This window comes from Diplotaxodon limnothrissa, linkage group LG9 (genome assembly GCF_057381915.1).
Source record: "Diplotaxodon limnothrissa isolate DT_005_m linkage group LG9, D_limnothrissa_male_GT1.1, whole genome shotgun sequence".
NCBI lineage: Eukaryota > Metazoa > Chordata > Actinopteri > Cichliformes > Cichlidae > Diplotaxodon > Diplotaxodon limnothrissa.
The window spans coordinates 10,756,958-10,784,090 of record NC_140604.1 but is presented as its reverse complement, the minus strand read 5'-3'; the positions used below and the strand labels follow the sequence as shown (position 1 = coordinate 10,784,090).

Here is a 27,133-nt window from a genome sequence, read left to right as displayed (position 1 = left end):
GCTGTAGCTCCTCCAGCGTCGGCCGCGTCTCCGGGACTTTGGTTAAACACGCGTCCAAGAAATCCCGGCAGTCTGGAAAGAAAGGAAAGAGAAAAAACATGAAGATGATAGTTCCAGTGGTCCAAGCCATCAGTCAGTCTTGAAGTGTGACGTTTTCTTACTTTTGGACAGATGTCTTTTGAATTTCAGGCGCTCCACAGGACGCCTGTCTTTTTCAGGCTCTTCTCCACAGGACGCCTGTCTTTTTCAGGGACAATCTTCACCCACAAATTCATAAAGTCCTTGTGAAGGGTCAGTTTCTCAATGATTGTTCGCCCATGGTACCTGTGGAAGATTACAGTTGTCATTAATTTTCATTAATTGTGTAAACTCACAGAAAATAAAACATTGATGCACTTCAAACCCATTTAAAAGTACCCACCTGGCTTCAGGTGCAGCATCCCCTGCCATTCTAGAGGCAGCAATTAGAAATCTTTCAGTGAAGGTTCCTGTTTTCAGGGTGACGGCTGCTCCAAGTTTGTCAGCCAGCTGGTGCAGGTGTTGAGCCGTGCTATTCCTCACTGCAACACAGCGATGGCTGAGCAAGGACAATATTAGACACACAACTCAGTGAACATGATCTCTCTTTCATGTCTTCTAATAAAATCACTACAGCTTCTTCTCTCCTCTTACGTCAGTCCTGTGTTAAACAGAGCGCTCAGAATCCGTCCATGGCTGCAATTTTCCACCATGGCATCAAGCGCCAGATTGACCTCCTGATGTAGAAAGTTGTTGTTGGTCATTGCAAGCTTCAGCAATAGAGCTCGGCCTGTTGTTTCAACTTCTGGGTCCATTGTTCTCTGGAGCTGAATGTAGAGCTCATTGATGGCATGTATGGCCTCAAAGGCTATTGCTGAGCGTTGGTTTTTCACCTAAAATGTGAGTGAAAATCATCAGTTGAGGCTGTAGTATGCACTTGAAGGGAAACTAGCTGCATGAAACGCATATAAGAAACATAAAGTGTGCAATACCTCCTCAATGAGGACCAGACACACTTCATGTAGTTTAGTCTTCAGGATGTCCGAGTGGTGCTTTGCCAGAGACTGAATAGTTTTCTACTGTCTTTTCTTAATCCTGTATTTACACAACACAACATTGAACACGACTTCAGGAACACCACAAATAACACAGCCACATTATGCAGCACTGTTTCTGTGCAGTATTTAATGTCTCCTTACTACGTTTCTTACCAGTCGTCTGAAGACAGCAGACTAAAGCTGTGGGACAGGCTCTCTACAGGTGTAGCTACAGGCGGGAGTTTGACCCTGCTCTCTCTTGGATTATTCTGACTGCACTGACTGTCTGCTTTCTTGTCTGATAATCAACGAGGTTAGTAAAAAGAAACTGTCATTTCTTCTAATTCGAAGCATGATGCAGTGATTAATTGTTCATTAAAATCTTTTTAAAAAATCTCTTAATTTAAAGTTTGATTATTCAGCATCTTCTACAGTTACTGAGGAAAACCACTTACCGTCTATAGGGACGACTTTTGCACGGCGCAGCAGCGTCCCAGGCCGAGGTCCTCGTTTTTGCGGTATGGGAACTGTTGGAGGTTTTGGAGTCAAAGGCTTTACTGCAGTAAATGTTTTGGTTGGTACTGTGTGTCCAGGTGAGGTTACAATCCCATCCTGGAAATGCTGCAGTTTTTCCAAAATAGGCCCAAATTTGTCTTTTGCTGTCAAGACTCTTATTCCACGAATGACCTTCGTGTCTGTTTAGACAAAAAAATAACTAAATAACTACAAATTGACATCTTACAAAAACAACAATAAACATTTTTCTTCCTGATTTTTTTTTTCTTCAAAAAAGCATATAAAATGAATGGACAGCAAGAATGTGTAATTTAGCATTAAAATAGATAATCTACAGTGTCAAATTTTAAAATCTAAACTAACTGATTAACAGCAGGTGTAACCACTAAAGAAAAGCATCACCTTTGAACCGACCTGCTCCTGAATGTTTAGCAGAGAAAACAGGCAATTGCGATGGACAAGCTGCTCGAGGAGGTGGAGGAACTGGAGTGAGCGGTGTCATCTCAACAGGACTAACAATGAAAGGAATGGCCCTCAGATCACTTGGTGTGTGTGTGTCTGCAGAGCTGAGGCTACTCAGACTTCTTTCAGGGTCCTCCTGATTCCAAAAGGGGTCATCCAAACAGTTCCAGCTTCCCTGGACTATCTCTGGAGAGCCTGCGCATTGCTCAGGTAAAGGTGGGAGTTGCACAGCATAATCTCTGGGTCTCTGTGCGATATGCAATGTGTCTGCCTGTTGAAAGAACACATTTGTCTTACTGCTCTGAGCTTTGTGAAAGTCCAGGATCCTGGACTCTGTGGTGAAGCGCTGACAGTTGCTCTGTCTACAGTGACTTACACAAAAATTACACTGTGCAAAGCAGCAAAATATAACACATCTCTCAGAAACATTTACATTTGATCAGCAGAGAAGTCAAGAATGAGTATGTTTAGTTACTTACATCTCCACCTGTGCGTCCCCTTGTCCGTCAACTGGACACACAGGAACTCCCTAAGCTCTTTCTTCTTCGCAGGACGCCTGTCTTTTTCAGGCTCTTCTCCACAGGACGCCTGTCTTTTTCAGGCTCTTCTCCACAAGACGCCTGTCTTTTTCAGGCTCTTCTCCACAGGACGCCTGTCTTTTTCAGGCTCTTCTCCACAGGACGCCTGTCTTTTTCAGGCTCTTCTCCACAGGACGCCTGTCTTTTTCAGGGACAATCTTCACCCACAAATTCATAAAGTCCTTGTGAAGGGTCAGTTTCTCAATGATTGTTCGCCCATGGTACCTGTGGAAGATTACAGTTGTCATTAATTTTCATTAATTGTGTAAACTCACAGAAAATAAAACATTGATGCACTTCAAACCCATTTAAAAGTACCCACCTGGCTTCAGGTGCAGCATCCCCTGCCATTCTAGAGGCAGCAATTAGAAATCTTTCAGTGAAGGTTCCTGTTTTCAGGGTGACGGCTGCTCCAAGTTTGTCAGCCAGCTGGTGCAGGTGTTGAGCCGTGCTATTCCTCACTGCAACACAGCGATGGCTGAGCAAGGACAATATTAGACACACAACTCAGTGAACATGATCTCTCTTTCATGTCTTCTAATAAAATCACTACAGCTTCTTCTCTCCTCTTACGTCAGTCCTGTGTTAAACAGAGCGCTCAGAATCCGTCCATGGCTGCAATTTTCCACCATGGCATCAAGCGCCAGATTGACCTCCTGATGTAGAAAGTTGTTGTTGGTCATTGCAAGCTTCAGCAATAGAGCTCGGCCTGTTGTTTCAACTTCTGGGTCCATTGTTCTCTGGAGCTGAATGTAGAGCTCATTGATGGCATGTATGGCCTCAAAGGCTATTGCTGAGCGTTGGTTTTTCACCTAAAATGTGAGTGAAAATCATCAGTTGAGGCTGTAGTATGCACTTGAAGGGAAACTAGCTGCATGAAACGCATATAAGAAACATAAAGTGTGCAATACCTCCTCAATGAGGACCAGACACACTTCATGTAGTTTAGTCTTCAGGATGTCCGAGTGGTGCTTTGCCAGAGACTGAATAGTTTTCTACTGTCTTTTCTTAATCCTGTATTTACACAACACAACATTGAACACGACTTCAGGAACACCACAAATAACACAGCCACATTATGCAGCACTGTTTCTGTGCAGTATTTAATGTCTCCTTACTACGTTTCTTACCAGTCGTCTGAAGACAGCAGACTAAAGCTGTGGGACAGGCTCTCTACAGGTGTAGCTACAGGCGGGAGTTTGACCCTGCTCTCTCTTGGATTATTCTGACTGCACTGACTGTCTGCTTTCTTGTCTGATAATCAACGAGGTTAGTAAAAAGAAACTTTCATTTCTTCTAATTCGAAGCATGATGCAGTGATTAATTGTTCATTAAAATCTTTTTAAAAAATCTCTTAATTTAAAGTTTGATTATTCAGCATCTTCTACAGTTACTGAGGAAAACCACTTACCGTCTATAGGGACGACTTTTGCACGGCGCAGCAGCGTCCCAGGCCGAGGTCCTCGTTTTTGCGGTATGGGAACTGTTGGAGGTTTTGGAGTCAAAGGCTTTACTGCAGTAAATGTTTTGGTTGGTACTGTGTGTCCAGGTGAGGTTACAATCCCATCCTGGAAATGCTGCAGTTTTTCCAAAATAGGCCCAAATTTGTCTTTTGCTGTCAAGACTCTTATTCCACGAATGACCTTCGTGTCTGTTTAGACAAAAAAATAACTAAATAACTACAAATTGACATCTTACAAAAACAACAATAAACATTTTTCTTCCTGATTTTTTTTTTTCTTCAAAAAAGCATATAAAATGAATGGACAGCAAGAATGTGTAATTTAGCATTAAAATAGATAATCTACAGTGTCAAATTTTAAAATCTAAACTAACTGATTAACAGCAGGTGTAACCACTAAAGAAAAGCATCACCTTTGAACCGACCTGCTCCTGAATGTTTAGCAGAGAAAACAGGCAATTGCGATGGACAAGCTGCTCGAGGAGGTGGAGGAACTGGAGTGAGCGGTGTCATCTCAACAGGACTAACAATGAAAGGAATGGCCCTCAGATCACTTGGTGTGTGTGTGTCTGCAGAGCTGAGGCTACTCAGACTTCTTTCAGGGTCCTCCTGATTCCAAAAGGGGTCATCCAAACAGTTCCAGCTTCCCTGGACTATCTCTGGAGAGCCTGCGCATTGCTCAGGTAAAGGTGGGAGTTGCACAGCATAATCTCTGGGTCTCTGTGCGATATGCAATGTGTCTGCCTGTTGAAAGAACACATTTGTCTTACTGCTCTGAGCTTTGTGAAAGTCCAGGATCCTGGACTCTGTGGTGAAGCGCTGACAGTTGCTCTGTCTACAGTGACTTACACAAAAATTACACTGTGCAAAGCAGCAAAATATAACACATCTCTCAGAAACATTTACATTTGATCAGCAGAGAAGTCAAGAATGAGTATGTTTAGTTACTTACATCTCCACCTGTGCGTCCCCTTGTCCGTCAACTGGACACACAGGAACTCCCTAAGCTCTTTCTTCTTCGCAGGACGCCTGTCTTTTTCAGGCTCTTCTCCACAGGACGCCTGTCTTTTTCAGGCTCTTCTCCACAAGACGCCTGTCTTTTTCAGGCTCTTCTCCACAGGACGCCTGTCTTTTTCAGGCTCTTCTCCACAGGACGCCTGTCTTTTTCAGGCTCTTCTCCACAGGACGCCTGTCTTTTTCAGGGACAATCTTCACCCACAAATTCATAAAGTCCTTGTGAAGGGTCAGTTTCTCAATGATTGTTCGCCCATGGTACCTGTGGAAGATTACAGTTGTCATTAATTTTCATTAATTGTGTAAACTCACAGAAAATAAAACATTGATGCACTTCAAACCCATTTAAAAGTACCCACCTGGCTTCAGGTGCAGCATCCCCTGCCATTCTAGAGGCAGCAATTAGAAATCTTTCAGTGAAGGTTCCTGTTTTCAGGGTGACGGCTGCTCCAAGTTTGTCAGCCAGCTGGTGCAGGTGTTGAGCCGTGCTATTCCTCACTGCAACACAGCGATGGCTGAGCAAGGACAATATTAGACACACAACTCAGTGAACATGATCTCTCTTTCATGTCTTCTAATAAAATCACTACAGCTTCTTCTCTCCTCTTACGTCAGTCCTGTGTTAAACAGAGCGCTCAGAATCCGTCCATGGCTGCAATTTTCCACCATGGCATCAAGCGCCAGATTGACCTCCTGATGTAGAAAGTTGTTGTTGGTCATTGCAAGCTTCAGCAATAGAGCTCGGCCTGTTGTTTCAACTTCTGGGTCCATTGTTCTCTGGAGCTGAATGTAGAGCTCATTGATGGCATGTATGGCCTCAAAGGCTATTGCTGAGCGTTGGTTTTTCACCTAAAATGTGAGTGAAAATCATCAGTTGAGGCTGTAGTATGCACTTGAAGGGAAACTAGCTGCATGAAACGCATATAAGAAACATAAAGTGTGCAATACCTCCTCAATGAGGACCAGACACACTTCATGTAGTTTAGTCTTCAGGATGTCCGAGTGGTGCTTTGCCAGAGACTGAATAGTTTTCTACTGTCTTTTCTTAATCCTGTATTTACACAACACAACATTGAACACGACTTCAGGAACACCACAAATAACACAGCCACATTATGCAGCACTGTTTCTGTGCAGTATTTAATGTCTCCTTACTACGTTTCTTACCAGTCGTCTGAAGACAGCAGACTAAAGCTGTGGGACAGGCTCTCTACAGGTGTAGCTACAGGCGGGAGTTTGACCCTGCTCTCTCTTGGATTATTCTGACTGCACTGACTGTCTGCTTTCTTGTCTGATAATCAACGAGGTTAGTAAAAAGAAACTGTCATTTCTTCTAATTCGAAGCATGATGCAGTGATTAATTGTTCATTAAAATCTTTTTAAAAAATCTCTTAATTTAAAGTTTGATTATTCAGCATCTTCTACAGTTACTGAGGAAAACCACTTACCGTCTATAGGGACGACTTTTGCACGGCGCAGCAGCGTCCCAGGCCGAGGTCCTCGTTTTTGCGGTATGGGAACTGTTGGAGGTTTTGGAGTCAAAGGCTTTACTGCAGTAAATGTTTTGGTTGGTACTGTGTGTCCAGGTGAGGTTACAATCCCATCCTGGAAATGCTGCAGTTTTTCCAAAATAGGCCCAAATTTGTCTTTTGCTGTCAAGACTCTTATTCCACGAATGACCTTCGTGTCTGTTTAGACAAAAAAATAACTAAATAACTACAAATTGACATCTTACAAAAACAACAATAAACATTTTTCTTCCTGATTTTTTTTTTCTTCAAAAAAGCATATAAAATGAATGGACAGCAAGAATGTGTAATTTAGCATTAAAATAGATAATCTACAGTGTCAAATTTTAAAATCTAAACTAACTGATTAACAGCAGGTGTAACCACTAAAGAAAAGCATCACCTTTGAACCGACCTGCTCCTGAATGTTTAGCAGAGAAAACAGGCAATTGCGATGGACAAGCTGCTCGAGGAGGTGGAGGAACTGGAGTGAGCGGTGTCATCTCAACAGGACTAACAATGAAAGGAATGGCCCTCAGATCACTTGGTGTGTGTGTGTCTGCAGAGCTGAGGCTACTCAGACTTCTTTCAGGGTCCTCCTGATTCCAAAAGGGGTCATCCAAACAGTTCCAGCTTCCCTGGACTATCTCTGGAGAGCCTGCGCATTGCTCAGGTAAAGGTGGGAGTTGCACAGCATAATCTCTGGGTCTCTGTGCGATATGCAATGTGTCTGCCTGTTGAAAGAACACATTTGTCTTACTGCTCTGAGCTTTGTGAAAGTCCAGGATCCTGGACTCTGTGGTGAAGCGCTGACAGTTGCTCTGTCTACAGTGACTTACACAAAAATTACACTGTGCAAAGCAGCAAAATATAACACATCTCTCAGAAACATTTACATTTGATCAGCAGAGAAGTCAAGAATGAGTATGTTTAGTTACTTACATCTCCACCTGTGCGCTTTCTCTGAATCAAATCTTCAAAGCGATGGAAAAAGTTATCTGATGTCTTTTCAGACATGCCTGAGATAAAAAGTGAACAAATTGTTTAGAAATAGAAAGTTAGTGAGTGCTGCTCAGTGTGTGAGTGGCAAGTTCTAACTGAGCTGCTCAGTAAATAACTGTTATGATGTGGAACTCACAGAGCATTTTTTGAAAATATTCATATATATACACTATTTTGTGTTTACAAAAATATCAGACATGTCTAAATCAAAGGCAGGTTATGATCTCTAATTATGATCTTTAATCAACAAATTTAAATAGACGTCCTAATCACAGCTTCTAAAACTAGACAACACTATACTGATAAATTCATATAAAACAGCAAAAAGGAGATAAAAGCACTGTCATAAATAGAGAAATAAGTACAGTAAATAAATAAATACAGTTTTTAAAAAATATAGAAAAAAAACATGTGTCATTTGTTACAACGACAACAAAATAGCAGCTTGGACAAAGCTGTTTCTTCAAGCTTCGCCTGCATTTAGGGTCTGCAAACCTCTGTCCCACAGGAAGAAGCTGAAATCCTCCAATAAGGGGTGGGAGTCATTTAAAGTAGAGTAACTCATCCTCTACAACTGCCTAGTATTCAAGGACTCTATGTTAAGATGCTCTAACATGGTACAGTACCTTCAGAAACGCCTCAAATTTCTTAGATACTGAAAATTAAATCTCTTCTCAGGAACCTTTTCTCCATTCAGTAGAAGTAGATCTAGTATTCATTTTAAAGTTCTAATGAAGACAGCAGACTAAAGCTGTGGGACAGGCTCTCTACAGGTGTAGCTACAGGCGGGAGTTTGACCCTGCTCTCTCTTGGATTATTCTGACTGCACTGACTGTCTGCTTTCTTGTCTGATAATCAACGAGGTTAGTAAAAAGAAACTGTCATTTCTTCTAATTCGAAGCATGATGCAGTGATTAATTGTTCATTAAAATCTTTTTAAAAAATCTCTTAATTTAAAGTTTGATTATTCAGCATCTTCTACAGTTACTGAGGAAAACCACTTACTGTCTATAGGGACGACTTTTGCACGGGGCAGCAGCGTCCCAGGCCGAGGTCCTCGTTTTTGCGGTATGGGAACTGTTGGAGGTTTTGGAGTCAAAATAGGCCCAAATTTGTCTTTTGCTGTCAAGACTCTTATTCCACGAATGAACTTCGTGTCTGTTTAGACAAAAAATAACTAAATAACTACAAATTGACATCTTACAAAAACAACAATAAACATTTTTCTTCCTGATTTTTTTTTCTTCAAAAAAGCATATAAAATGAATGGACAGCAAGAATGTGTAATTTAGCATTAAAATAGATAATCTACAGTGTCAAATTTTAAAATCTAAACTAACTGATTAACAGCAGGTGTAACCACTAAAGAAAAGCATCACCTTTGAACCGCAATTGCGATGGACAAGCTGCTCGAGGAGGTGGAGGAACTGGAGTGAGCGGTGTCATCTCAACAGGACTAACAATGAAAGGAATGGCCCTCAGATCACTTGGTGTGTGTGTGTCTGCAGAGCTGAGGCTACTCAGACTTCTTTCAGGGTCCTCCTGATTCCAAAAGGGGTCATCCAAACAGTTCCAGCTTCTCTGGACTCTCTGTGGAGAGCCTGCGCATTGCTCAGGTAAAGGTGGGAGTTGCACAGCATAATCTCTGGGTCTCTGTGCGATATGCAATGTGTCTGCCTGTTGAAAGAACACATTTGTCTTACTGCTCTGAGCTTTGTGAAAGTCCAGGATCCTGGACTCTGTGGTGAAGCGCTGACAGTTGCTCTGTCTACAGTGACTTACACAAAAATTACACTGTGCAAAGCAGCAAAATATAACACATCTCTCAGAAACATTTACATTTGATCAGCAGAGAAGTCAAGAATGAGTATGTTTAGTTACTTACATCTCCACCTGTGCGTCCCCTTGTCCGTCAACTGGACACACAGGAACTCCCTAAGCTCTTTCTTCTTCGCAGGACGCCTGTCTTTTTCAGGCTCTTCTCCACAGGACGCCTGTCTTTTTCAGGCTCTTCTCCACAAGACGCCTGTCTTTTTCAGGCTCTTCTCCACAGGACGCCTGTCTTTTTCAGGCTCTTCTCCACAGGACGCCTGTCTTTTTCAGGGACAATCTTCACCCACAAATTCATAAAGTCCTTGTGAAGGGTCAGTTTCTCAATGATTGTTCGCCCATGGTACCTGTGGAAGATTACAGTTGTCATTAATTTTCATTAATTGTGTAAACTCACAGAAAATAAAACATTGATGCACTTCAAACCCATTTAAAAGTACCCACCTGGCTTCAGGTGCAGCATCCCCTGCCATTCTAGAGGCAGCAATTAGAAATCTTTCAGTGAAGGTTCCTGTTTTCAGGGTGACGGCTGCTCCAAGTTTGTCAGCCAGCTGGTGCAGGTGTTGAGCCGTGCTATTCCTCACTGCAACACAGCGATGGCTGAGCAAGGACAATATTAGACACACAACTCAGTGAACATGATCTCTCTTTCATGTCTTCTAATAAAATCACTACAGCTTCTTCTCTCCTCTTACGTCAGTCCTGTGTTAAACAGAGCGCTCAGAATCCGTCCATGGCTGCAATTTTCCACCATGGCATCAAGCGCCAGATTGACCTCCTGATGTAGAAAGTTGTTGTTGGTCATTGCAAGCTTCAGCAATAGAGCTCGGCCTGTTGTTTCAACTTCTGGGTCCATTGTTCTCTGGAGCTGAATGTAGAGCTCATTGATGGCATGTATGGCCTCAAAGGCTATTGCTGAGCGTTGGTTTTTCACCTAAAATGTGAGTGAAAATCATCAGTTGAGGCTGTAGTATGCACTTGAAGGGAAACTAGCTGCATGAAACGCATATAAGAAACATAAAGTGTGCAATACCTCCTCAATGAGGACCAGACACACTTCATGTAGTTTAGTCTTCAGGATGTCCGAGTGGTGCTTTGCCAGAGACTGAATAGTTTGCAAGCCGTGTCTTTTCTTAATCCTGTATTTACACAACACAACATTGAACACGACTTCAGGAACACCACAAATAACACAGCCACATTATGCAGCACTGTTTCTGTGCAGTATTTAATGTCTCCTTACTACGTTTCTTACCAGTCGTCTGAAGACAGCAGACTAAAGCTGTGGGACAGGCTCTCTACAGGTGTAGCTACAGGCGGGAGTTTGACCCTGCTCTCTCTTGGATTATTCTGACTGCACTGACTGTCTGCTTTCTTGTCTGATAATCAACGAGGTTAGTAAAAAGAAACTGTCATTTCTTCTAATTCGAAGCATGATGCAGTGATTAATTGTTCATTAAAATCTTTTTAAAAAATCTCTTAATTTAAAGTTTGATTATTCAGCATCTTCTACAGTTACTGAGGAAAACCACTTACCGTCTATAGGGACGACTTTTGCACGGCGCAGCAGCGTCCCAGGCCGAGGTCCTCGTTTTTGCGGTATGGGAACTGTTGGAGGTTTTGGAGTCAAAGGCTTTACTGCAGTAAATGTTTTGGTTGGTACTGTGTGTCCAGGTGAGGTTACAATCCCATCCTGGAAATGCTGCAGTTTTTCCAAAATAGGCCCAAATTTGTCTTTTGCTGTCAAGACTCTTATTCCACGAATGACCTTCGTGTCTGTTTAGACAAAAAAATAACTAAATAACTACAAATTGACATCTTACAAAAACAACAATAAACATTTTTCTTCCTGATTTTTTTTTTCTTCAAAAAAGCATATAAAATGAATGGACAGCAAGAATGTGTAATTTAGCATTAAAATAGATAATCTACAGTGTCAAATTTTAAAATCTAAACTAACTGATTAACAGCAGGTGTAACCACTAAAGAAAAGCATCACCTTTGAACCGACCTGCTCCTGAATGTTTAGCAGAGAAAACAGGCAATTGCGATGGACAAGCTGCTCGAGGAGGTGGAGGAACTGGAGTGAGCGGTGTCATCTCAACAGGACTAACAATGAAAGGAATGGCCCTCAGATCACTTGGTGTGTGTGTGTCTGCAGAGCTGAGGCTACTCAGACTTCTTTCAGGGTCCTCCTGATTCCAAAAGGGGTCATCCAAACAGTTCCAGCTTCCCTGGACTATCTCTGGAGAGCCTGCGCATTGCTCAGGTAAAGGTGGGAGATGCACAGCATAATCTCTGGGTCTCTGTGCGATATGCAATGTGTCTGCCTGTTGAAAGAACACATTTGTCTTACTGCTCTGAGCTTTGTGAAAGTCCAGGATCCTGGACTCTGTGGTGAAGCGCTGACAGTTGCTCTGTCTACAGTGACTTACACAAAAATTACACTGTGCAAAGCAGCAAAATATAACACATCTCTCAGAAACATTTACATTTGATCAGCAGAGAAGTCAAGAATGAGTATGTTTAGTTACTTACATCTCCACCTGTGCGCTTTCTCTGAATCAAATCTTCAAAGCGATGGAAAAAGTTATCTGATGTCTTTTCAGACATGCCTGAGATAAAAAGTGAACAAATTGTTTAGAAATAGAAAGTTAGTGAGTGCTGCTCAGTGTGTGAGTGGCAAGTTCTAACTGAGCTGCTCAGTAAATAACTGTTATGATGTGGAACTCACAGAGCATTTTTTGAAAATATTCATATATATACACTATTTTGTGTTTACAAAAATATCAGACATGTCTAAATCAAAGGCAGGTTATGATCTCTAATTATGATCTTTAATCAACAAATTTAAATAGACGTCCTAATCACAGCTTCTAAAACTAGACAACACTATACTGATAAATTCATATAAAACAGCAAAAAGGAGATAAAAGCACTGTCATAAATAGAGAAATAAGTACAGTAAATAAATAAATACAGTTTTTAAAAAATATAGAAAAAAAACATGTGTCATTTGTTACAACGACAACAAAATAGCAGCTTGGACAAAGCTGTTTCTTCAAGCTTCGCCTGCATTTAGGGTCTGCAAACCTCTGTCCCACAGGAAGAAGCTGAAATCCTCCAATAAGGGGTGGGAGTCATTTAAAGTAGAGTAACTCATCCTCTACAACTGCCTAGTATTCAAGGACTCTATGTTAAGATGCTCTAACATGGTACAGTACCTTCAGAAACGCCTCAAATTTCTTAGATACTGAAAATTAAATCTCTTCTCAGGAACCTTTTCTCCATTCAGTAGAAGTAGATCTAGTATTCATTTTAAAGTTCTAATGAAGACAGCAGACTAAAGCTGTGGGACAGGCTCTCTACAGGTGTAGCTACAGGCGGGAGTTTGACCCTGCTCTCTCTTGGATTATTCTGACTGCACTGACTGTCTGCTTTCTTGTCTGATAATCAACGAGGTTAGTAAAAAGAAACTGTCATTTCTTCTAATTCGAAGCATGATGCAGTGATTAATTGTTCATTAAAATCTTTTTAAAAAATCTCTTAATTTAAAGTTTGATTATTCAGCATCTTCTACAGTTACTGAGGAAAACCACTTACTGTCTATAGGGACGACTTTTGCACGGGGCAGCAGCGTCCCAGGCCGAGGTCCTCGTTTTTGCGGTATGGGAACTGTTGGAGGTTTTGGAGTCAAAATAGGCCCAAATTTGTCTTTTGCTGTCAAGACTCTTATTCCACGAATGAACTTCGTGTCTGTTTAGACAAAAAATAACTAAATAACTACAAATTGACATCTTACAAAAACAACAATAAACATTTTTCTTCCTGATTTTTTTTTCTTCAAAAAAGCATATAAAATGAATGGACAGCAAGAATGTGTAATTTAGCATTAAAATAGATAATCTACAGTGTCAAATTTTAAAATCTAAACTAACTGATTAACAGCAGGTGTAACCACTAAAGAAAAGCATCACCTTTGAACCGCAATTGCGATGGACAAGCTGCTCGAGGAGGTGGAGGAACTGGAGTGAGCGGTGTCATCTCAACAGGACTAACAATGAAAGGAATGGCCCTCAGATCACTTGGTGTGTGTGTGTCTGCAGAGCTGAGGCTACTCAGACTTCTTTCAGGGTCCTCCTGATTCCAAAAGGGGTCATCCAAACAGTTCCAGCTTCTCTGGACTCTCTGTGGAGAGCCTGCGCATTGCTCAGGTAAAGGTGGGAGATGCACAGCATAATCTCTGGGTCTCTGTGCGATATGCAATGTGTCTGCCTGTTGAAAGAACACATTTGTCTTACTGCTCTGAGCTTTGTGAAAGTCCAGGATCCTGGACTCTGCGGTGAAGCGCTGACAGTTGCTCTGTCTACAGTGACTTACACAAAAATTACACTGTGCAAAGCAGCAAAATATAACACATCTCTCAGAAACATTTACATTTGATCAGCAGAGAAGTCAAGAATGAGTATGTTTAGTTACTTACATCTCCACCTGTGCGCTTTCTCTGAATCAAATCTTTAAAGCGATGGAAAAAGTTATTTGATGTCTTTTCAGACATGCCTGAGATAAAAAGTGAACAAATTGTTTAGAAATAGAAAGTTAGTGAGTGCTGCTCAGTGTGTGAGTGGCAAGTTCTAACTGAGCTGCTCAGTAAATAACTGTTATGATGTGGAACTCACAGAGCATTTTTTGAAAATATTCATATATATACACTATTTTGTGTTTACATGGCAACGGGAGGAAACAACCCGGCAAAATAACACATGACAGCGAGATAAATTTATATTGGCATGTGTATTCAGAGTGTTACCACTATTCTAGGATTTCTATTGTCAGAATAATATTTGTGACTTTAGACCTTTATTTAAACTGTAGACTTGCTTGAACTTAAGAAAGTAGAAGGTTGGTTTGTTATGCTTCAAGGTTGGATTTTATTAATGAAAACATTAAAGGGAAAAATGTTAACAAGCAAACAAACCTTACTAAAAATGTTCATGTTATTCATTGCATTATACAACATAGTGAAGAAAGCTGCAAGCTTGACTAAAATTCAAGTATTAGAGAGCTCCATTAGCATCTAGTCTGGCTTCACTCTACAAGCCAGGACAGGTTTGCGTGACTGGAGGCTCAGACTGTGTATGCAACCCATAAAACTGGATGGAGCATTGTTTGACATATAATATTAATTCAGCAGTGGAGTTCTCTGCCAGGGCATGACTGACATTTATGAACATCGCTGTGAGGCATTTTATCACTCTTGGAGCCATATAGAAAATATTGCAGCTCCTCTCCCTGTCAGATAATGGCACTAATTTCACCAGCATGGTTTAAACCTCTGTGACTGCTGAAGGGCAAGAATTACTGGTTCTTTGTGCGTCTTAATCCTTACCAAATAATGAGAAAAAGTCTGTCATTTTTCACGGCTTATAATTCAAAAGGTGGGCTTTTTCAAACCCCACATTAAAACAAATGTTTCTTTTTTTGGCATGTATTCATTTATTTATTTATTTTTGATGCATCATTCCAAAGTAGTTATGCAATATAGAAAAACATCTGCAATGAGGTAACCAAGAAGGTCACCAAGGGACAGTCGCCATGGCATTTTGTCCTGATTGTGTCAAGAGCGTGGCTGTAAGCATAAAGGAAGAAAAATTCCATCCATCCATTCGCTTCCGCTTATCCTTTTCAGGGTCGCGGGGGTCACTGGAGCCTATCCCAGCTGTCATAGGGCAAGAGGCAGGGTACACCCTGGACAGGTCGCCAGTCTATCGCAGGGCTAACACATAGGGACAGACAACCATTCGCACTCACATTCATTTGCACATTCACACCTAGTGACAATTTGGATTATCCAATTAGAGGCTTGTTGCTACCTAGTTAGCGATGCTACACACCTGTTACTGTGTATTTTTCAATGATTCAGCACTCCTTGGATTTTTAGACAGTAATGAGATCATGTGCACACTCCACAGAGGTCCAGAGTCCAAATGTGACCTCTAGCACCAAACGCTTGCTGCAGCTGTTGGTGTCAGAGGTGACACACAAGGTATCAGGTTTTCTGTGTGATTACTTTTTCATATAGGACCAAGTATGTTTGGATAGCGTTTTGCCCTTGAAAACTGCCGTTGAATATTAGACATTGTTGTCTAATGTTATAAATGTATTGATGTGAAAGGTGTAAGTGTGACAAATATGGAATAAGATAGGAAATGAGAAAGGAGGCAAATACTTGTTCACAGGGCTATAGTCTGTAAATGGTCTTCTTTTGGCTATAGTAGATCTTTTACTTGTTCCTTTTTTAATTGTTTGTTAAAATAGTTTTTTCGATCATATTGAGTATAGAGGAATGCAACTGTGAGCTTTAGCAATTATCCCGCTTCAACAGGACCGTGATCCCGATGTGTGAGACAGCAGGGTGCTGCCACTGGTGTTGTAATGTGTGATTTAGTTCCTCCTAACATTTCAGTTTTCTTCCAGTATCTATCCTCTGTGATTACTGGCTCTTTAGACAGATTTAATAGAAGTGTGTGAGCTATTGGCTCAGTATAAAGGGTCAGTAGTGTTTTCATGTCACCTATCCATCCTCCATTTAGTCACCCAAAGCATGTAGTAAATACTGCTCACTTTTATTCACCTTCTCTTAAATCCAGAAAAATTCCCACTTGTTAACGTTGAGTGTGTGTGTGTGTGTGTGTGCGTGTGCGTGCGTGTGTGTGTGTGTGTGTGTGTGTGTGTGTGTGTGTGTGTGTGTGTGTGCCAGTTGCAGCCTCCAAGTTGAACACCATCACCAAATCCAACCTGGGTCAGTGTGTCAGCAAGTACGACCTGCTGGTCTGGTTTGAGATCAGCAAGCTGGAGCCCACTGGAGAGTGAGTATCCACCTGGAGTGTTATATTCACGCACAAGCTTTAAAGGAACCATAAAAATGATCTCCAGGAAGAATATTATAAGTTGGGATGTTGTGTCACCTCCTCCCTCCATGCACAGGTACATCCCAGCCATCGTGGATCACAGTGGAGGCCTGCCCTGTCATGGTACCTACCTGCTGCACCAGGTACAGGATTGGTGCACATGTTGTTTCCTTATTACTCACACAGTGGTAACTGCTTCCTTTGTACACAGTTGAATATCTTCTTTTAAAGCGTAATGTTGCTCTAGCTGTGCTCACTGTAATCCTGAGCTCCTGTTATGTTTGCTGCAGGGGATCCAGCGGAGGATCACAGTGACCCTCATCCACGAGAAAGGCAGCGAGCTCCATTGGAAAGATGTTCGTGAGCTGGTTGTAGGTGAGCAGCCTGCCTTTAGGGTCTAGTCGTGCTATACCTCTGTGTAGAAAACAAAACCCCAAAGCACCGAAACAATGTTTTATAGTGTTTGTGTGCTTTTGATAGAGGAAGACAGGACAGAACATCATTAAAGGGATTTGACTTTGTGAGATCACCCTGAAAACGCACCACTCTGTTCACTCTGAGATATTTTCAGTCTGGAAAGATGAATCTGTCGGGCTTCAGGCTGCTTCTCACTTTAAGCAGTTCATGCTGTAGCTGATGGACCAAAAATGACATTTGATATTTTAGACATTCAGCTGCTGACTCTGAAGCCAACAGGCTCTTGAGTGTGGATGATTGTGTTGGTACTGGATGCTGTGATCAAACAGCTGTTCTGATCTGTCTTCATTCATGCCTGTTGTTATTAAGCCTCCTAAGCTCCAAACCAGTAAAAGCAATCTTTGGAGGCAACACCCTTTTTAGTACTTTGCTGTATTTGTTTGTGATTGTGTGACACTGAACCACAGTGCTATGTATATCCTCTGTAACACTCAGACGTTTCCAGATCAGTGTTTCCCCCTCAGCTGTTTCTCACTATAGTCTCTTTCCTCTGTAACAATGAGGCACCAGCAGAGCATATCTGGCTCCCAGTCTGTGGCTGATAGTGCCCCCTGCTGTTAATAACAGGAACAGTGTAACCTTGTATGGAGCTCATAGTGATGGTCTGAAGATTGCTGCTGCAAGGCAGTAATTTGTATCCATGTGTGCTGTCTATTCTGAGCATATGCAGTTATGTGAGCTCTCAGGTTTTATGTATCAGGACATAATTAAAAACAATCAGGTCCTTAGTAGGTCTTAATATGAGGTAAATGCAACCTCAGATGAACAGCACAGAACACATTATACCAGGTCATTATTTATTTAACACACACTGAGCCGAAATTCAGATGTTTCAAAAACTAAGACATCCAAGACTATTTCCATAATTATTTAAGAGGGTCAGTATTAGCCAAGTGCTAATCAAGTGCACTAGATCATCAGTAAGTGTAACCACTACTGTCAGTTTGCTGGTGTGGCGTATTCAGGTAAGTGGTAACATACTGAGGAGGAGAGAAGCAGTTGTTGATACCCATGAATGTGGGAAGGCTTTGAAGTCGATCATTTTACAGCAAGAAAGATTATTCGCAAGTTAAAAAATCAAAGATTATCTTATATCTTATCTAACTATGAAGATGATGTTCTGGATAATCTCTACATGGACTTTTGGTATGTGTTTTACTATAGAAGATGATCAGTAATCTGTCTCATTCTCAGGTTTTGCAGCTAAACTGGTGGGAAATTGATATTTCTTTCATTTATTTCATGCTGCCAGCATCTGTAGCTGTCGTATAAAACAAAACAATGAAACTATTCGGTGTTATTTTTGTCTCCATCAGAAACATTGTGAACAAAACAGTAAAGTGAAGTGATCAGTTATCAATGGGTCCTCTTCCTCTGTGCAGCTGCCGTGTGCAGACGGGGCTGTCTCTCCTCACTCCGTGCACTGGATCTGTCCTACAACAGCTTGGTGGGAGACAACGGTTGGTGCAGTCTGTTTGCAGCAGGAGGTCTGGGCTCTCTGGAAGACGTGGATGTCAGTTTGCGACCTTCAACCTCTGCTCCGTGCTCAGCCTGGCTGCCCGCTCTGCTCCGAGCTCTGCCTCAAATGCCGGCGCTGGCTCGACTGGCCATGCAGAGGTGGACAGCTGACTGTCAGGAGAGAGAGCAGCTCAGGTACTGTCTGAAAAAGAGGAGCGTCCTGCTGGAAAGGGATCCAGATTTACAAGACACATCATCAGCATGTAAAGGGAACAGTCAGGAGAGCCTAGAAGAGAGTCAGCCTGAGGAGATTGGAGCGGACCGCACTGGAATTTACTGTCAAAGAGCGACCCACTTTGTTGCTTTATTATTATTTTTTTAAGTCTCTGTTACCACAAGAAGGTCAGTGTTGACGTCAGCTGCATCACGTCTGATGTAAACTGTGTCACACGTGATGGTTTCAGGGAATACTGGGAACTTACAGAGTTAAGCACAGCTGGTGTGGGTTATCATATTTGTCGTCTCTCACCTTGGCTGCAGGGTCTGGGTCTTTCGAATGCAGCAGTCCTAACACTTGAGACACACATGCCGAGAAGTGGGGATACCTGGAAATGGACAAAGGCTTTCAGCAGAGTTTTAAAGCAGCTATTCAGGAAAAGAGCTGTGAATTATCTGCATACCTTGTTAGGTAATCAGCTATTTTGGGGTTCTTTAACAAATCAACCAAAAGGTCGACTGAGTATTTTCTCGTCAGAGTACCTTCACCGTTCACGATGATGTTGAGCACAAGCTGGAGCGTTTGATGGATGTTCTTTGCATCAAAGAGCTACGAGGAAATCCCAGAGATTAGAGACAGGATATTATGTGAATCAGCATGAATGTTGTTTGTTGTTCAACAGATAAAAACAAGAAGAGAAAATAGAAACAAAGTAAAAAAGGAACAATTGTTTCTGCCGTTAAGAAAAAAAAATTGAGTCATGGCAGAGACCTGCAGAAGTCTTGAGTCTCATTTGATGACATTTTGTCAGATTGCCTTGTAATTTAAAAAAAACAAAACTGTTTTTTGAGCAAAAGTTCTCCAGGTTTTTTTGGAGTTCTTTCAAAGTTTTCTTATTTTTGGACGTTAGCTGCTTTTTCACTCTTTTTCAGTCCAGTCTGTGCATCTGAACATTTACAGAAAGATTTCTTTGTTTCGTCTTTAGACACTTTGTTAAACGCAGATCCCAGCAGAGTTCGCCTACCTTCTCTCCAACCTTCTCAGGTTTTGTGGATATTATACATGGTTATGCTGAGAATATGTCGGCTACTTTCCACTGGAAATGCCTTTTGGTTAAACTGTCAGCGAGGAATTTGCACTGTTACATTTTTATATAACTTTAATGCAAAAAAAAACAGCTGCTTGTTTAAGTGAAAATACACTGATGGGGTTTTTTTCTATTCATGAACAGGAGTGTGATCAGTTTAATAAAAGAAAAAATAACCATAACCAAGATATGAGGGGAAATCTTGGACAAATACAAGCAGACTGGAGCAGCCAGCGTTCAAAACACCGACGTTCAAGGTAACAGAAGGTTCCCGAGCCACATCCACCCAGCTGGTTTCTGTGTTTCTTGTGTATTTGTGTACACTGTGACTTCATGGCTGTCTTGGGCTCCAGCTCTTGTTTTGGTGTCTCATTAATTTGATTTAATGTCCTGCTTAGTGATAACATCACTCTTGGCCTCCCTGCACTGGCTTCCAATTGAATTTAGGATTCATTTTAAAGTTCTTTTATTGGTTTTTAAATCTTTAAATGGTCTGGCACCTGCTGAAGCCCTATGTCCCCACTCGTTCGCTCCGGTCAGCTGAGCAGCTGTTGCTCTCAGTCCCCAAATCACGGCTGAAACTGAGAGGAGACCGAGCGTTCTCTATCGTGGCTCCTAAGCTTTGGAATAATCTTCCTCTTCACATTAGGCAATCGACATCAGTGCTGGTTTTTAAATCCAGATTGAAAAAGCATTTTTAGTCACTGGCTTTTGACTCAGTGGTTGACTGACTTGTATTTTATTGTTTTTCGCTATGTTTATTATTGTATCGTATTTATTATTCTTATGGTATCTATTATGTTTCTATTGTTCAGCAGTTTGGTCAGCCTTGTGTGTTTTTAAAGTGCTATATAAATAAACAATGATGATGATGATGAACATAGTAACGTGTGTTGGGTTGCTCTGTCTTCAGACTCACTGTCAGACTGATTAGACAGTGAGTCTGAAGGTGAGAGTCCTCACTGCCCACGCCTGTCTTTGGGTCTGACCAACACCGTTTCCTGTGTGTCATTCCCCCCTCGCCTTCCCCCCATCCGTCCTGTCTGCACTGACCTCTCCAATAAAGACAAAAGGCCTCATTTTCTGAAACTCTTCCTATCCCATCACCTTGCGAAGAATCACTTCACCATGTTGATTAATAAGGACGGTGGGAATGGTTTGAAGTCTCGTCACAGAAAATGTGCCAAAGGCAAAGAATCTGAGCTTGAAATAAAATGAAATGAAAGATCAGCCCCACACAGGGGTTAAATTCAGATGGAAACTCTTATCACACAAAGAGAACAAGCGAATAAATATATCTGAGTGTGGCCCCTCGACTGTCACAGTGTAGCTGACATTTGATCTTATCATGTGTTAAAGCTATTTTAATTACTGAAGAGAACCAGTGTCAAACTCAGCCCAAGTATGGTTGTACGTTAATCCTTAAAGCAACAACGTTTTTAAAGTTGCAGCGTCATTTTTACACCACACCTAAAATCCCACTAATCGTCCGGGCTCTTCACCCTATGACCACACGCTGGGGTATCTAACACCACATGACCCAAATGGAAACTATGTCAGCTGAAAGAAACCCATCGAAATGTGCAACACTTAAAACTTTGCCTGATTGGAGCATGGCTTCAAATACAGCCCTGAAAACAGACAGGCGGTCGTTGGCATTTCGTTACAAAGTTTCCTTGTTCAAAACTTCTGCTTCATTATAGCAACCGAGTGACTGGGATCTACGAGCTGAGCTTGTGTAAGATGTCTGACACTGGAAGCTCAGGTGAGCGGCCATGAAACATGTTTAAAGAACGGCAGCTGTTTTATCATAATTCTGTGGAGAGCTTCATCCTAATGAGGGCTCATGTCCTGAGCAGGGATGCAGAGGAGGAGGAGGAAGGTGCTGGACACATCAGTGGCTTATGTGCGTGGAGAGGAGAACCTGGCCGGCTGGAGGCCCAGAGGAGATAGCCTCATCCTAGAGCACCAGTGGGAGCTGGAGAAGATGGAGCAGCTGCAGGAGGTGGGGCCTTAAAAGATTCATAAAGAAATAAATCTGTTTAATATCGTAGAGGGAAAAATGACTTTTCAACTCAAAGACCAAAGTGCTATTCTAAAAAGTTTTTTCTTAGAGTACAGACTTTACATGACTAACCTCCCCTCTTCTCCCCACCTCACATTCGCCCCCATCTTTCGTCCAGGTGGAAAAGACCCGTCACCTTCTGGGAGAGGCGGCTCCCGTGGGAACAGCTCCCACCACCAAGTCCCTGAGTGAGTCTCTGTCCCCCAGCGTGAGCTCCGGCACTCTGTCCACGTCCACCTCCGTCTCCTCGCAGATCTCCAGCACCACCTTTGAAAGCGTGAGAAGGAGCTGGCCACCAAGGTGAGAAAAACGTGGGCTTAGTGGGCGTTCTTGTTGCTGCCTTCTTCCTTCTCTGCTCGGAGCTGATCGGTCTTGTTCCTGTTGTGTTGTAGTGCCTGCGCCTTCTGACACACACCTTCAATACTGAATACAACCAGCTGGTGAACAGCATCAGTGACTGCAAGGTGAGAAATAATATAAGGTGAAGAAATGCGACCAGGGTGAGTAATGCCATATTAACCCAAATACTGTCACTATGACATGTGTCTCACAGACCAAATGTAAGTCGACACTCATGTTCTCTAGTTCAAGCAGAAATGATGTGGATCGATTCAAATTCCTGAGCCTGGATGATTTCAGCTGGAAACAAACCAACTCTGCTTCTTCCTCAGAAAAACAAGCGCTCTCTTAAAAAATAAATAAATGAATAAAATCTCTTCTTTTCAGATCTGTTGTGTCCAAGAAGGGTTTTCTAAGCTTCGTGGAGCCTCGCTCTAACTCATGGGGGAAGCATTTTGTGGTTGTTCGCCGGCCCTACGACTTCATCTACAACAGCGACCAGGACCCCGTGGAGCGAGGCGTCCTCAACCTCTCCACAGCACAGGTGGAATACAGCGAAGACCAGCAGGCCATGCTTAAGGTTTGAGGCAGGATAGAGAAAGGCTGGATGTAACACGTTTGTCTTTAATGAGAATTCATTCAAATTGTTTTGGTGCACGTTGATTGATGAAATGGCAAATGGACTGGGATTTATCATTTGAATGAACATGAATATAATGTGATGTTTTCTTTTCAGACGCCCAACACATTTGCAGTGTGCACAAAACATGGAGGCATCCTCCTGCTGGCCAACAACGAGAACGACATGAACGACTGGCTGTACGCTTTTAATCCTCTGCGAGCAGGAACGATAAGGTACACACACACAGACACACACGCTCCTCTCACACCACAGTCAAACGTGCAGCTTCTGCACCCTTCAAAAACATTCCCTTCTCCTCACAACGTAAAAATCTCCCTGCAGATCTAAGCTGGCGAGGCGGCGCAGCCTTCCTCCAGCAACCCCGCTGCCAGCTCAGCTTTCCTCCTCTCTATTCCCTCCCCTCAGCTTTTTGTGTTTTTGTTTCGATGACAATGTTTGGGTCTAATCTTGTTCCGCTTAGTTGTCATTCCCAAACTCTCCTAACTAAGTAGCATGTTGTAGTAGTCTGCTTGTGTGTGCACGACTCTTTAGAAACTTTCCGTTTGCCAATCATCTGTACAAAAAAAATGTCTCTATCAGTGCTATTTGTCTCCTGAAATGAGTTTCATTCTATTTTGGGGGTTTTTGCTGTTGGTTTTTTAATAAATTAACATGCTCGCATGATACCTGCAGCAGTCCTCAGGAGAAGACCAGGTTTGCTCAGTTTAAAACAAAAATGAACCAAATCAGCCAGCTTACATTTGAAACCATGAAGGAAAAATCTACAGTTATCTCCAAGTGACGTGTTAGTTTATGCTCTGTGTTACGACCCGGCTCTGCTAGGCGACAGTGGACGTAACATAAACGAGCCCAGAGACTAGGGGGTTAGATAAAAAGAAAAACATAAGGTTTATTAACACAACTGAAAACCGTTAGTGAAACAACTCACTAGGCAATAGAGTGATTTTAAACAAACATAACAACTCCAGTAACACCAATAACACCAGTAGAACACTACTCATCTAAACATCTCACAGGAGGCAACTCAAAACAAAGGCTCAAATGGCAGCAGTGCAAAGGCAGGAGGGACCGTCTCCACAGTCTGTTCAAATCAACAAGTCCCTCCACGAATGAAGAATCCTCAGCCTTTTATCTTCTCAGGTGATTGCAGGCAGCTGTGTCATTGGTCTGTCGTACTCAAGGCTCCCTCAGCAGCCAATGGTGTGAGTGGTCTGGCACGCTCTGACCTGCATGAAGGTGGGGCGGGCATAGGTCCGGGCCAGCCAATCCCCCGTGAGTCCTGGAACACTTTGATTTCCATAGAGGAAGGCGGGGCCACCCCTCCCCTTAAAGTACCACCTATGTTGGGCAGAAGCAGACATTAAAGAGTGTGAACAAAAACAAAGAACAAACACAGCAAAACATGTTTACAAGCGGGACAGACCATCAGCTAAAACATTTTCAGACCCCTTCTTATGGTGAATACTTAAGTTGTATTCCTGCAACAACAGAGCCCAGCGCATAAGGCGCTGGTTATGATTAAACATGCGAGTAAGGAACACAAGTGGGTTGTGGTCGGTGTACACAACAAGAGGTAACATGCTGGACCCCAGGTATACGTGAAAGTGCTGAAGAGCCAACAACAAAGCCAGGGTCTCCTTTTCAATGGTGGAGTAGTTTAACTGATTTTTATTGAACTTGCGGGAAAAGTAACAAACGGGGTGGTTCAAACCCTGCAAGTCTTCTTGCAACAGCACTGCCCCAGCCCCGACAGCACTGGCATCAACCTCCAGTTTGAATGGTCGTGTCAAATCAGGTGCAGCTAACACAGGAGTGTGGCAGAGGAGGGCTTTCGCACTCTCAAAAGCATCTTGACACTCACTTGACCATATAAACTCAACTTTTGGGCTGAGTAGGTCAGTCAATGGCTTGACTACTGAGGAGAAATTTTTACAAAGGTTTCTGTAGTAGCCCACCATCCCTAGAAACCTACGCAACTCACGCCTGGTGGTAGGTGTGGGAAACTCTTTAATCACTGCCACTTTGGCATCTATGGGCCGGACCTGTCCACGTCCCACCTCCCTGCCTAAGTACATCACTATAGCTTTGGCAAACTCACACTTAGCTAAGTTGAGAGTCAGAGTAGCTTGAGCCAAACGGTGAAATACCTGCTGTAACGTTTCCAAATGATCTTGCCATGTTTCAGTATAAATTACTAGATCATCTACGTAGGCACTGCAGTTGGACAGGCCACGGAGGACTTTATTTACCAGCCTCTGGAAGGTGGCAGGAGCGTTACACATGCTGAAAGCCATGACTGCGTATTGTAGAAAATCATCAGGTGTAACAAAGGCAGAGATGTTAGAGGCACGTTCAGTTAAAGGGACCTGCCAGTAACCATTAAGAAGATCTAATTTAGTGACATACTGAGCAGTCCAATACTGTCCACACAATCCTCAACTCTTGGGAGAGGATGTGAGTCAGCCACAGTCACAGAGTTCACCTTCCGGAAGTCTGTAATAAAACGGGGCGAGCCATCTGGCTTAGATTCCACTATACAAGGCGAGCTCCAGGGGCTTTGACTGGGCTTCGCTAAGCCATGTTGCAGCAGATAGTCAGCCTCCTGTTTCATGAGCAAGCGCTTATGGGGGCTGGCTCGATAAGGATGCTGCTTAATAGGTTTAGCTCCCTGGACATCAATATCATGCTCTAGCACCGTGGTGCAAGTTGGCACATCCCCGAATAAACAGGTGTATTCCTTAATCAAGACAGTAACACAGAGACAGAGGGGTCAGAGTCAGGAGCTGTGATAAGAGGCCTGGTGGTGCCGACCTTTTCAATAAAAGGTGATCATCATGTCTGGCGATTATACCTCAGCAGAGACTTTGTTTGGTGAATGAAACAGGTCAGAAATAATAGAAACAAACTTCAGAGTGACAGACGAGCAACCACACACAGCAGCGCCATCTTGTTACCAGTCAGGTGTGAAGAGCAGTTAGACCAAAGGTTCATTCAAGACTTTTTATGTGAAGGGAAGGATTTTAAACTGGATTCTGGATTTATCAGAAAATCAGTTCAGCTCGATCTGTTTCAGGATGGCTGAGTGGTCTAAGGTGCTGTGTTTAGTGCTCACTCTCCCCTGGAGGTGTGGGTTTGAATCCCACTCTTAGCAGTTTCTGCTTCATTGTCTTTCTCGGTGTTCACATCTCCTCATTCCTGAAATGGTCTGCTCACATTCACGTCCAGTCCAAAAAGGCTAGGCAAGCGCCTGTACCGTCTCCGACAACTCAGGAAGTTAGCAGGTTTTTCCAGTGGTCCTCAGAACTTTCTATTCAGGCGCTGTGGAGAGCATCCTCACACAGAACATCACTTCCTGGTGTGGGAATAACTGTGTCCAGGATTGAGAAGCAGAGTGATCCGTGCGTCAGAACGCTGCTGCGTTACAAATGCAAATACAGTATGATCCACAAATATAACTTCCCTACAGGACATTTACACCAGGAGATGTTGGTCCAGAGCATCTCAGATATTAAAGGACTGGTCCCATCCCAGTAACAAAATGTTTCGACTTCTGCAATCAGGCAGAAGGTTCCACACCATCGGGGCCAAAACAGACACTCGAGGAGGAGCTTCTCTCCTCAGGCCGTACGAGTCCTAAACCAGAACACGCCCCCACTCCCCTCATAGCATCAATAAGTGACTGAAACAGGACCTTATATCAATCTGTTCACACTACCCTGGTCGCATTACTGTTTACACTTCTCTGGTCACTCAGTTGAATTACTCTGTTTATATTACTCTGGTCACTTGTTTACTTGCACAGCTCTGTCAATACGTTGCTGTGCTAATATGGCACAAGACACTTTAACACTCCATTTGCACAAAGTACATTTTCAGATTTTTGATTTAAAATTTCCAGACTTTTAAAATCTATTTACTTATTGTATGTAATGTCTTTTTTTGTACAGTCAAAGGAGCAGTTCAGGAGACATTTCACTGTTTGTTTTGTAATTTAATGACTATGCATGTGACAAATAAAAAATCTTCAGTCTTGAACGTTATACTCTCTCTTTCTAGGCCCTGCCAGTACTCTCGCTCCAGCATTTTGGATCAGCTGAAGGCTTTTGAGGGAGTTTTTATGACATCTGAAAATAGCAAATTACAGTTTCCCAGGACTTGCATGAACAGTTCAACAGCAAAGCCCCAAAAACCAAACAGGCTCATCAGGGATTTGAACCCAGGACCGCTTACACCCAAAGTGAAAAGGGAAAAGCTTCCTTAGGCATTTTCCAGGTCACAGCAGAGGTGTGCTTGCAGGCAGAGGAGGAGTGAGGTGCTGAGGCTGCTCCTGCTGCCCTCCAGCGAAGCCCAGGTGGCTGCTCTCAAACCTGCCCACAGCAAAGAGGAGCAGCTTCAATTACATGTTTCTTAGATTGTCACAAATAAGCTTTCATTTAATTTTCAGATGATCACTTTTAATTTTAAATTAAGAACCAATTTAGGTGGGTTATTTAGAGCTTCCAATGAGGT

General features: G+C 42.6%; 7 protein-coding genes and 1 pseudogene across 7 annotated transcripts; 2 read left to right on the top strand and 6 right to left on the bottom strand.

The window, feature by feature from the left end:
- LOC146625124 (uncharacterized) overlaps window positions 1-27,133 on the top strand; it is a 238,552-nt pseudogene that overhangs the window by 68,667 nt on the left and 142,752 nt on the right.
- LOC146625142 (TOG array regulator of axonemal microtubules protein 2-like) lies at window positions 186-833 on the bottom strand. The gene is made up of 3 exons (XM_085363219.1): window positions 673-833; window positions 422-577; window positions 186-324 (listed from the first exon to the last, which is right to left on the bottom strand). Exons 1-3 carry the CDS (start codon window positions 831-833, stop codon window positions 186-188), a joined length of 456 nt encoding a protein of 151 aa, XP_085219345.1.
- On the bottom strand, window positions 2,695-3,345 carry LOC146625141 (TOG array regulator of axonemal microtubules protein 1-like). Its single transcript, XM_085362700.1, has 3 exons — window positions 3,185-3,345; window positions 2,934-3,089; window positions 2,695-2,836 (listed from the first exon to the last, which is right to left on the bottom strand). The coding sequence occupies exons 1-3, from the start codon at window positions 3,343-3,345 to the stop codon at window positions 2,695-2,697; spliced, it is 459 nt and encodes a 152-aa protein (XP_085218826.1).
- LOC146625139 (uncharacterized) lies at window positions 3,738-7,098 on the bottom strand. The gene is made up of 7 exons (XM_085363218.1): window positions 6,999-7,098; window positions 6,536-6,775; window positions 6,255-6,378; window positions 5,026-5,044; window positions 4,487-4,817; window positions 4,023-4,262; window positions 3,738-3,865 (listed from the first exon to the last, which is right to left on the bottom strand). Exons 1-7 carry the CDS (start codon window positions 7,096-7,098, stop codon window positions 3,738-3,740), a joined length of 1,182 nt encoding a protein of 393 aa, XP_085219344.1.
- Window positions 5,208-5,858, bottom strand: LOC146625140 (TOG array regulator of axonemal microtubules protein 1-like). The gene is made up of 3 exons (XM_085362699.1): window positions 5,698-5,858; window positions 5,447-5,602; window positions 5,208-5,349 (listed from the first exon to the last, which is right to left on the bottom strand). Exons 1-3 carry the CDS (start codon window positions 5,856-5,858, stop codon window positions 5,208-5,210), a joined length of 459 nt encoding a protein of 152 aa, XP_085218825.1.
- On the bottom strand, window positions 8,318-9,432 carry LOC146625138 (uncharacterized). The gene is made up of 4 exons (XM_085363217.1): window positions 9,391-9,432; window positions 8,977-9,274; window positions 8,603-8,755; window positions 8,318-8,445 (listed from the first exon to the last, which is right to left on the bottom strand). The coding sequence occupies exons 1-4, from the start codon at window positions 9,430-9,432 to the stop codon at window positions 8,318-8,320; spliced, it is 621 nt and encodes a 206-aa protein (XP_085219343.1).
- LOC146625137 (uncharacterized) lies at window positions 9,633-13,985 on the bottom strand. Its single transcript, XM_085362659.1, has 11 exons — window positions 13,911-13,985; window positions 13,405-13,702; window positions 13,031-13,183; window positions 11,966-12,042; window positions 11,427-11,757; window positions 10,964-11,203; window positions 10,683-10,806; window positions 10,461-10,566; window positions 10,123-10,361; window positions 9,872-10,027; window positions 9,633-9,774 (listed from the first exon to the last, which is right to left on the bottom strand). Exons 1-11 carry the CDS (start codon window positions 13,983-13,985, stop codon window positions 9,633-9,635), a joined length of 1,941 nt encoding a protein of 646 aa, XP_085218785.1.
- On the top strand, window positions 22,132-26,885 carry LOC146625136 (kinesin-like protein KIF1B). The gene is made up of 4 exons (XM_085362697.1): window positions 22,132-22,142; window positions 22,369-22,561; window positions 22,718-22,836; window positions 26,681-26,885. The coding sequence occupies exons 1-4, from the start codon at window positions 22,132-22,134 to the stop codon at window positions 26,883-26,885; spliced, it is 528 nt and encodes a 175-aa protein (XP_085218823.1).

Coding starts and splice junctions, on each gene's coding strand:
- LOC146625142 (XM_085363219.1), bottom strand. CDS start 833: ATGGACCCAGAAGTTGAAACAACAGGCCGAGCTCTATTGCTGAAGCTT. Junction 578..672: donor CTGTTTAACACAGGACTGAC/GTAAGAGGAGAG, acceptor GTCCTTGCTCAG/CCATCGCTGTGTTGCAGTGA. Junction 325..421: donor GATGCTGCACCTGAAGCCAG/GTGGGTACTTTT, acceptor AATCTTCCACAG/GTACCATGGGCGAACAATCA.
- LOC146625141 (XM_085362700.1), bottom strand. CDS start 3,345: ATGGACCCAGAAGTTGAAACAACAGGCCGAGCTCTATTGCTGAAGCTT. Junction 3,090..3,184: donor CTGTTTAACACAGGACTGAC/GTAAGAGGAGAG, acceptor GTCCTTGCTCAG/CCATCGCTGTGTTGCAGTGA. Junction 2,837..2,933: donor GATGCTGCACCTGAAGCCAG/GTGGGTACTTTT, acceptor AATCTTCCACAG/GTACCATGGGCGAACAATCA.
- LOC146625140 (XM_085362699.1), bottom strand. CDS start 5,858: ATGGACCCAGAAGTTGAAACAACAGGCCGAGCTCTATTGCTGAAGCTT. Junction 5,603..5,697: donor CTGTTTAACACAGGACTGAC/GTAAGAGGAGAG, acceptor GTCCTTGCTCAG/CCATCGCTGTGTTGCAGTGA. Junction 5,350..5,446: donor GATGCTGCACCTGAAGCCAG/GTGGGTACTTTT, acceptor AATCTTCCACAG/GTACCATGGGCGAACAATCA.
- LOC146625139 (XM_085363218.1), bottom strand. CDS start 7,098: ATGACACCGCTCACTCCAGTTCCTCCACCTCCTCGAGCAGCTTGTCCA. Junction 4,263..4,486: donor AGGAGCAGGTCGGTTCAAAG/GTGATGCTTTTC, acceptor TTGTCTAAACAG/ACACGAAGGTCATTCGTGGA. Junction 3,866..4,022: donor AAAAGTCGTCCCTATAGACG/GTAAGTGGTTTT, acceptor GTTGATTATCAG/ACAAGAAAGCAGACAGTCAG.
- LOC146625138 (XM_085363217.1), bottom strand. CDS start 9,432: ATGTTTCTGAGAGATGTGTTATATTTTGCTGCTTTGCACAGT. Junction 9,275..9,390: donor ATTTTGCTGCTTTGCACAGT/GTAATTTTTGTG, acceptor TTCTTTCAACAG/GCAGACACATTGCATATCGC. Junction 8,446..8,602: donor AAAAGTCGTCCCTATAGACA/GTAAGTGGTTTT, acceptor GTTGATTATCAG/ACAAGAAAGCAGACAGTCAG.
- LOC146625137 (XM_085362659.1), bottom strand. CDS start 13,985: ATGTCTGAAAAGACATCAAATAACTTTTTCCATCGCTTTAAAGATTTG. Junction 13,703..13,910: donor GAAAGCGCACAGGTGGAGAT/GTAAGTAACTAA, acceptor TTCTTTCAACAG/GCAGACACATTGCATATCGC. Junction 10,567..10,682: donor CTGCTGTCTTCAGACGACTG/GTAAGAAACGTA, acceptor GTGTAAATACAG/GATTAAGAAAAGACACGGCT.
- LOC146625136 (XM_085362697.1), top strand. Junction 22,562..22,717: donor ACCAGCAGGCCATGCTTAAG/GTTTGAGGCAGG, acceptor TTTTCTTTTCAG/ACGCCCAACACATTTGCAGT. Junction 22,837..26,680: donor CTGCGAGCAGGAACGATAAG/GTACACACACAC, acceptor CTCTCTTTCTAG/GCCCTGCCAGTACTCTCGCT.